Source organism: Scylla paramamosain, chromosome 5 (assembly GCF_035594125.1).
Source record: "Scylla paramamosain isolate STU-SP2022 chromosome 5, ASM3559412v1, whole genome shotgun sequence".
Classification (NCBI taxonomy): domain Eukaryota; kingdom Metazoa; phylum Arthropoda; class Malacostraca; order Decapoda; family Portunidae; genus Scylla; species Scylla paramamosain.
Window position 1 is genome coordinate 28,362,556 of NC_087155.1, and position 10,000 is coordinate 28,372,555.

General features: G+C 39.2%; 1 protein-coding gene across 1 annotated transcript in view; it reads right to left on the bottom strand.

Moving 5' to 3' along the window:
- Window positions 1–10,000, bottom strand: part of LOC135100783 (cadherin-87A-like) — a 69,748-nt gene that overhangs the window by 45,480 nt on the left and 14,268 nt on the right. The window contains exon 2 of the mRNA XM_064004101.1: window positions 5,715–5,782. Coding sequence (XP_063860171.1) covers window positions 5,715–5,778 — 64 coding nt within the window. The 5' untranslated portion in view covers window positions 5,779–5,782. The remainder of the gene's footprint in view (window positions 1–5,714; window positions 5,783–10,000) is intronic.

Sequence of the window (10,000 nt, forward strand, 5' to 3'; positions counted from 1 at the left end):
CTCTCTCTGTTTCCTTTCTTTTTTTCTTAGTTTTCTTACTATTTTTCCTCTCAGTTCTTCATTTACTCTTTCTTAACTTCATTGGAATTATACGGCAACTTCTTCCCTTTAAGTATTGGTGTCTATTTTGCTGATAACTTTTTTAAACTTCACTGCCACTCTGACGTCCTAACTTCAGTACTAGTCTCTTAATTTCATGAGTATTATACGGTAACTTCTTCTCTATAACTATCAGTATTTATTTTAGCAGTAACTTCTTAGCTTCACCGTCACGTTCACTTCCCAACTTAAGTTCTATTTATATGTCAATTTCATAACTTCACAACAGGTGTGGTAACTTTTCTGTGTCATCACTTTACCTTTACGATGATTTCTCAACTTCACCTCAGAAATGAAACCTCTTATTTTCACTACAACAACAACTGCTACGTCTACTTCACTACTATTCTTATCACACAACACATTAGTACTGTACCACGGTTCATTCCCCCCTCCCCCACCTCTCTCTCTCTCTCTGAGTTTCATAACACCCGCCGCACCCACTCACTGCCTAACTTAACCGCATTCCGATCTTACTTCGTCTTTCACTAAGCCGACCTGATCCTGTATACTCGTATGGTGGGAGCCCGACAGATAACACAACTCAGTCTTGCGCTTTAACGTGAAGACAAACTAAAGCGTGTCTCGCTTTCTGAGGCAAACATAGCACACCGTAATATCTTCGCAGTCTTACTTGGTTTATCAATTTCGAAGCTGGAAACAAATGCAAGGCTGATGTTTTTCTTCCTTTTAGTTGTGCATTTAAAATTCTAAAGTAGCTAAATATTTGTATGTTTCATGTTTCCTTTTTTTCCGTATGTATATACATAAAAAAAGGCAAGATGATATTGCCAAAAATGAAGTGGAGGAGGAAAAGGAGTAGGAGGTGGGAGGAGGCGGAAGACGAACAGGAGAAGGAGGAAGAGGAGGAACAGGAGGAAAAAGAGCAGAAGACCAAGAGGGGGAGGAAGAGGAGGAGGAGGAAGAGGAAGAGGCTTGGAACAGCAGGATCAATCTGAATTCTATAGTCTGCTGGAATGCAATATTATCTCTTCGAAATTACGTAATAGGCTGTGGGAGGGAAGGGAAGGGGGCAGGGACAGGTGGTAGAAGAGGGGGGAGAGGGAGGGAGAGAAGCGAGGCAGGTAGGCAGGTAGGAAGGGAGAGGGAGGGAAGAATTGAGCAAGGGCTAGAGGGAGAAGATAGGAGGGAGAGGAGTGCATATTATAGTAATCATGGCACGTTGCTGAAACCTCTTATATTTTTTTCTTTTATTTTTATACTCGTACCAAGGGAGAAGCATAAACAAAAAAAAAGTCACAAGGATTACTCTTATAAAACTATTAGCTTTCCTCGACCGCTAATGACAGTCCGGCACGTGTTGCTTAATTTAAGTAATGCTAGATGGTGTAACTCAACTAAGAGAGTACAACCACAGCCACTGGAAATGTTTGAAATACCCGGTCACTCCTTCCTTTGCTGCAAGTGGTGTCTTTCGAAACATCGTACTCTGAACTTTGACGGAGAGAACGAGGAACTGGATTATACGCTATGCTGATACAGAAGAAGAAGAAGAAGAAGAAGAAGAAAAAGAACAAGAACAAGAAGAAGAAGAAGAAGAACAACAACAACAACAACAACAACAACAACAACAACAATAACAACAACAACAACAACAACAACAACAACAACAACAACAACGAGGAGAAGGAGAAGGAGGAGGAGAACGAAGGTCAGGAGGACGCGCACGAGAACGAGAAGAAAAATAAGACGAATAACAATAATAATAATAATAATAATAATAATAATAATAATAATAATAATAATAATAATAATAATAAAGCAAGAACAAGAACAAAAACAAAAAAAAGGAAAAGAGATAAATGATGAGTTCAGAATGATAGATGTTAAGTTGTAAGCACCCAGAAGCTGCTGTGTATAGGTCAACTGGTCCTTCGCTACCTCCTTGTGACCACATTATGCTCGTACGCTAAGGAGCGGCGAGAAAGAGGCAGCAAAACTCGTCTGAAGGCTGCCTGGCACACACCTAAGGGAAAGGGATCTGGTATTGTCTGGGAAATAAAGAAAAAAAAAAAAAGAAAAAAGAAAAATCAGGATCTCTTGTTGCTATCGCTGATTCGCGTAATACCGACATGTCACACACACACACACACACACACACACACACACACACACACACACACACACACACACACACACACACACACACACACACACACACATTCCTCGGAGCTGTGTGGGCTGAGTGAACAAGGATTTGAGATTTTTTTACACCTGAACTGCAAATTGAGACCAGAGAGAGAGAGAGAGAGAGAGAGAGAGAGAGAGAGAGAGAGAGAGAGAGAGAGAGAGAGAGAGAGAGAGAGAGAGAGAGAGAATCACCTATCTCTAAATGCCATCTCCCACGACAAACCGGGGAAAATAGCATAAAATATCTTAGCATTACGTATAGAAGCAAAATTTGTTTCTTTGAGGTGGCAATCTTTCCATACTTCCTTATCGAGTGTTTCAGAAAGACATGGAGAAACAGAGGAAGACAAACTGATCTGCAGGACGCGACAGCAGGACACTCATGACCTGCACTGTACTCACAACATAGGTTCGCATTCTTAAAAGCTCTATGTTCTCTCGACAACACTATCTTTCAAAGGCCACAGAGATGATTGGTCGCGTTCTTCTGAGTGCTTTTCCTATTTCGTAATCAGTCCTTGTTAATGTATCACCAGAATCATGAATCTTGAAAGACTATAACCTCCTTTGCAGCCTATTAAACGAAGTGGAGATGAGGCACAGAGGTAATGAACTGTACGGTCTATATTACCATCTAATAAACACTTATACCCTCCCTACACACAATAGTAGGTGCAGGTAACACATTTTTTCTTTATATTGTAGATCGTTTCCTGTAATAATGAGGTTAGTGTATTGTAGTGAAATAAAAACATCTAGTTAGTTCCTTAATTAAGATTTGTTGCGGTTTAAGATGAAGGCATGTGTTTTGAAATGTTTTGCTCTCTAACGAGGACTCTTGGATTTTATTGGATTTTAATTTTATTTCTTTTTATTAATGATGCAGAATTGTTATTAATCATGAAAACCATCCTAAAAAAAAAAAGAAAAAAACTCCAGTAACATCCACGAGAGCTTGTTAAAAGTAGTGATGATAAGACGCCAAAAGGTTTGAGAATACGGACCTAATGTGCATTCCCTTGTATCTCTAAGACTAAGGTCAGGAGGCGCCGGACGTGCTGCTCGTCCCTCGCTTTCCTCCAGGCAAGAGCAAAACCTGTCTCGAGAAAGTTATCCTCTCAACATTAACATTTGTGCCCCAGATTTGTACACCTCGGCAATGTCAAGCGAGTTTCTCCATGAAAAAATACGATTCCTTTCTCCCACACTCTCTTCAATCCACTCTTTTTTAATCCTTCGACTGCCACGGCATCTCAGCTTAATAAAATGGTCTTGCGCAAATTTTGATTATAATTTTGAAAGACAATACTTAAGCGAAGGAGGTGGGCAAATATTTTATTTACTAATTTTTTTTAGCATATATATATATATATATATATATATATATATATATATATATATATATATATAGTATATATATATATATATATATATATATATATATATATATATATATATATATATATATATATATATATATATATAAATATATATATATATTTATTTATTTATTTATTTTTTCTTTTTTTTTTCTCTTTGGTTTGATTGGCTTTTACTCTAATATAATAATAAGTGTCATTAGCAATTAAAGGTTTCACACGTACTAAGTTTCAGTGTCGAAGAAGTTGCAAGAGAGAGAGAGAGAGAGAGAGAGAGAGGAGAGAGAGAGAGAGAGAGAGAGAGAGAGGAGAGAGAGAGAGAGAGAGAGAGAGAGAGAGAGATGATGAAAATATAGAAGACAACTTGTGAGGAAGACGAGTGAGAATCCGCGACAACCATTATGGGAAAAGCTGCGGAAGAAGGAAGAAGTGGAGGGAGAGAAGACGACGACGACGACGACGACGACGACGACGACGAAGAAGAAGAAAAGTAGTAGTAGTAGTAGTAGTAGTAGTAGTAGTAGTAGTAGTAGTAGTAGAAGTAGTAGTAGTAGTAGTAGAAGTAGAAGTTAGTAGTAGTAGTAGTAGTAGTAGTAGTAGTAGTAGTAGTAGTAGTAGTAGTAGTAGTAGTAGTAGTAGTAGTAGTAAGAGTTTCAGAGTGTCATTTCCCCTCCCTCGTAAAGACCAGAGTCACTTGTTTACAGAAACACACAAAGCAATCCGTCACCCAACAATGAAACGCTCAGTTCCTTTCCCTTCCTTCCAAACAAAGCTGTACTGCACTGAGGGAAGTTGATTAAATTTTCTCATTCATTACCTGCACGAATCGCACCTGTGGGAACTTCCTTGCTTCCAGGAAGTCTTAAACCTCATTTCTGCTCCACGAGGGAAACAACAGCGTCCTTTCAAGCTGACCGTATCGCTGCACACGTGTCGGGGAAAAGCAAAACAAAACAACATCGCGACACAAACGTTCATAATCTAATCGTTTGGGCGTCTGTTTTAGATCACTTTTAAACATAATGTAGAGGAAATCATTAGAGTTTTCAAGGGTGTCATCATGATTTCAGCGATAGTTTAACGACGATTATGTACCACTGAAAAAAAAAAAAAACGTACATATCTTAAGTAATCATCTCCAGTGCCTTTGAAAATAGTCCTATTGAAAGAAGGGTGTGTTTAAGAATGCAGGATAAAATATCAACATCACACTTAGCGTAAAAGTGCGGCCAAACGTTTCCACGAGTTTCAAAAACAATTCCGATAGTGATATGCATGATGATCCAAATACAGTGGAAATCATTACAGCGTCTTGTGAATTAATGTACTTGAAATCTATGACGCTAAAGATGAAAAATGCTTAATCTCCATTCCATAAAAAATGCGTAATAGAAAAAATTGAAAAGTTACGAAATCGAGAAGCAATTTAGGATCAGAAGTGCTTGACGCAGTTTTAAGATATTCAAACCATACTGTCATGACCGGATGAAAAAAAGTAAAAAAATAAATAAATAAATAAATAAAATAAAATAAATTAATTAATTGAATAAATAAATAAATAAAATAGAATAGAAAACAACGTTCACCATTACGAAACATTAAGAAATTAATCTATTATAAATAAGGGAGATAGACGTGACCGGGATTCCTAACAGGCCGGAAGAACAAGCTTAAAAGTGCTTCCTCAGAACGATATTTAACATCAGTGGAAAACACATCCTAGAAGCGTCGTTGCTATATTTTTTTTTTAGCCGAATGACCATAACCTAACTTAACCTAACCTAACCTGACCTAACCCACTTACCTAACGACTGGTCTTGCTTTGGCTCGTGTCTGCTAGTCATGCTGCAGGACAATACGAATGTAGAAAATGGAGAAAGGGAGAGAGGGAGATGGTTCCACAGTGTACTTACCCATACTTAACTCTGCCGTATCCACAACACATGACCCCCTGTTGCTACATTTCACCTTTGATGTTCGTCGCATATTGAAAAACCTAAACATAAACATAAAAGTGTCTAATACAATGACAAGAATGAAGCCGTGTGTGCGCAAATGTTTGGTGGTGACTCAAAGGGGACTTACCAGAGAGGAGTGAGGCCAGCAGCAGCGGGACGAAGGGTAGGCGGCGGCATCTGGCTCGAGGCATCCTTCTGGGGAGGGGAGCAAAAGGAAAAGTTCATTACTCTGTTCGACTGAAGGTAAAATGATCGGGTGAGTGAAATGTGTGTGTGTGTGTCTATATATATATATATATATATATATATATATATATATATATATATATATATATATATATATATATATATATATATATATATATATATATATATATATATATATATATATATATATATATATATGTATAATGGATTAAATATGCGTGACAAAATGAGACCACAATACTTGTTTGAATGAGACATGTAGGATAATGTTAAAATACTACTACTACTACTAGTAGTAGTAGTAGTAGTAGTAGTAAAAGAAGAAGAAGGGAGAGGAGGAGGAGAAGACGAAGGAGAAGAACACGACGACGATGAAGAAGACGACGTCGACGAAGAAGAAAAGATCATCTCAATTATCATCATTATCACTACTAACAACAATAACAACACTATCAAACACACGTTTTTCCACACCATTAACGAGGCCAGAGAGTACACAGAAACCGAGGCAATCAAAACCTGACGACGACCAACAGAAGACCCAGCACCACAAAACCAAAAAAAGGACACTAAAATTAACCCAAGACACAATCACCACACTAACGAAGCCAACGCAACGAAGACAAAAGAAAACGGAGGCAATGAAAACGCAGATACCGTGACAACATTACAACATTAATAACCTCTCGAGTATATAATAAGAAATTAATACAAGCACCACATTTCATCTTGTTTTTAATTACTGCATACAGAGAGAGAGAAGAGAGAGAGAGAGAGGAGAGAGAGAGAGAGAGAGAGAGAGAGTTTAACAATGGCTTCCTTCCTTCTGATTGACAAACAAATCGAATAGAAAGCAGGTAAAGAGATGGACAGGCAAACAATTAGGTAGACAGGTAGGCAGACAGGTGAAGCGGCTCAGTAGAGAGAGAGAGAGAGAGAGAGAGAGAGAGAGAGAGAGAGAGAGAGAGAGAGAGAGAGAGAGAGACTGCTGGTATATGTAAGTGACAGTGATGCATACAATCAGTAAAAGCTTTCAGACTTTCACGACGTTTGCATTCATTCAGTAACTCTCTCTCTCTCTCTCTCTCTCTCTCTCTCTCTCTCTCTCCTCTCTCTCTCTCTCTCTCTCTCTCTCCTCTCTCTCTCTCTCTCTCTCTCTCTCTCTCTTTGAACGCCTCGCTGGTTCGTTTAATTAAGGACGGTAGTAAACCCTAATTAGTTATATAATTTTGTGCTTCTCCTCCTCCTCCTCCTCCTCCTCCTCCTCCTCCTCCTCCTACTACTACTACTACTACTACTACTACTCCATATCTCCAGTAGCCTCACGTCCTTCATAAATCCTCGCCTCAAGGGACCGACAATAGCTCGTTTTCTTTCCAAGTGACAAACGATGCAAGTGAGTTACGGAGACCGGGAGTTCGTGTTGCGTCACCTGGCTGGGAGGGAAACGTGAGCCGTACACCTCTTCGTACAGGTAAGCAGGTGAGAGTCTTGTGGACTGTGTTACCTTGAATGCTCCGGGGTTAGAATCAAGTTAACGAGAGTAAGAGGGACGTAGAGGTGGTGGTGGTGGTGGTAGTGTGTGGTTGTGTAGTTGTGGTGTGATGGAGTGGTGGTAGTGGTGGTGGTGGTGGCTGTGTGGTTTTATAGTTGTGGTGGTGGTGGTGGTGGTGGTGGTGGTAGTAGTAGTAGTAGTAGTAGTAGTAGTAGTAGTAGTAGTAGTAGTAGTAGTAGTAGTAGTAGTAGTAGTCGTAGCAGAAATCTAAAAAGAAGAGAAGAGTGATATTGGGTACGTTAATATATACGATTGTGTACAATACTTATTTGTTGTATGTTGTTTTGAGGTAAGAACGTTCGGTATATAAACAATGTAGTTAGTGAAAGGTTGCATGTGTATGGCGACTGTGTGTGTGTGTGTGTGTGTGTGTGTGTGTGTGTGTGTGTGTGTGTGTGTGTGTGTGTGTGTGTGTGTGTGTGTGTGTGTTCTCTCCTTCACGCACACCGCTGTGATGCCTTACAGCAAGTTGAGGCATCAAGGTCGCGGCTTTGGTGTGTCCCAACTTGCCAGAGATGTTTGGTACAAAAAAATAAATAAACAAAACACTCGCGCTGTCGCCAAATAAGTGGTGAAATACTTAACTATTTACCTAACAAAACGGACTGACTAACGAACTAACGAACAAACGAACCGAATAAAGGAATAACTTGCCAAATATCCAGCTGATTCACTAACTGACAAACTGACTAAATAACTAACTGACTGACAAAACCGATCGACAGATTAACTAGACAAATAGTTAAATAAATAGGTAAATAAAGAAAGAAACTACTAAGTTCTAATCCAGCTAACCAACTAACTAACTAACTAACAAATAAAATAAACAAATACAAGCAAACAATTCCCCTCACATCTACATCGACTTTCATCGCACATCATGAAACCAACCCACGTCTGCCAACATCTTTCGGACAGTGCAGACTAACTAATCCTTCTTCCTTGCCGTGACTGGAGCAGACTTAAATCAGGGACAAGCCTCAAAGCGCCTGCCTGTATAACGAAAACCGGGACTGTTGTTACTGGCGGTGGTGGTGGTGGTGATGGAGTTGTGGTCGTGGTTGCAGTCGTCACGTAATGCAGGGTCAGGTCACGTAACAGTTTCACGTTCACGGTCTTCGTCTGGGTGAGTGGTTGACTGACTGGCTGGCATGCTAGCTGGCTGTCTGTCTGGCTGGCTGGCTGGCTGGCTAGTTGGATGACTGCCTTACTGGTTGGGTGACTGGCTGGCTAGATAGCTGGCTGGCTGGCTGGTTTGGCAGCTGGCTTGCTGAGTGACTAGCTGGCTGGCTGGTTGCCTGGCTGATTATTTGACTGGGTAACTGACTGGCTGTCTAGATGGCTGGCTGGCTGACGGGCCTCGTTAGATGGTTGGCTGGCTTAATAGCTGGCTAACTGTCTGCTTTGCTTAACTGTCTTGGTGGTTAACTGTTTGGCTGGCTGAATGACTGACTGTCTGGGAGGCTGTCTTATTGGCTAGCTGGAGGACTGATTGGCTGACTGGCTGGCTAACTGGATGGCTTACGATCTGTATGTCAGGGATGGGGTATTCGTATTCGGTATTCGTATCTGAATACAGTATTTGGGTTGTATTAGTATTCTTATTTGAATACTTGTCATCTGACATCAAAGTATTCGCATTCGTATTCAAATATTTGGAGAAAGTATTCGTATTCTTCGAATAATATGCCGAATAATCTTAAATCCATCATCAGAAATAATAGTTATTGTTCCTTCCAAGTTACATATCTTCGTTTCTGTTTGTCTGACGTGTATGATATATATATATATATATATATATATATATATATATATATATATATATATATATATATATATATATATATATATATATATATATATATATATATACAATAGAAGTGAGATCTACTGAAGGATACTAGAAAAGACTTGGCTATTATAATTTGATATAGGTATTTTGTTGTTTCTTTCAGTACAGCTTAGATATATATACTTCAAAATTTTGGTAAACAAATATGTCTTTGTGTAATAAACATGTACAGAATACTGGCATCAATTATAAGTTCATGACGCCATTTTACTATTGAATGACTTTAGCACCATATTAGGATCATTGCCGAGCTGCCTACATGAAAAAGTTATTTTCAACGAAAAGTATTCAGAAATGCATTCATGAATACTTTCATGAAGTATTCGTATTTGTATTCGAAGTATCAGTATTTCAGTGTATTTGTATTCGTATTCATATAAATATGAAGTATTCGTATTCGTATTCGAATACACAGTTCTTGTATTCACCCCATCCCTGTTGTATGTCTACCTATTTATTTTATTTTAATATTATTATTATTATTTATTTATTTATTTTTTATTTTCATTTATTCATTTATTTGTTATTTTTTTTAGCTGGTGGTCCGACTGACTGGCTGATTAGCATGCTGGCCGGCTGGCTAGCTGACTGGCTGGATGGATAGATGGAAGGATGGCAGACGGGGCAGGAGTCTCAGGTTTGCAGCAACACGCGAGGGACGAGGCGGCGCTGCTGAGGACAAACTTTACATCTCGAGGTCTGAACAAGATACTGCCTTTCTTTTATTGGTCTAGTTGTTCTCAGCCAACTTCCCCCCTCTCTCTCTCTCTCTCTCTCTCTCTCTCCTCTCTCTCTCTCT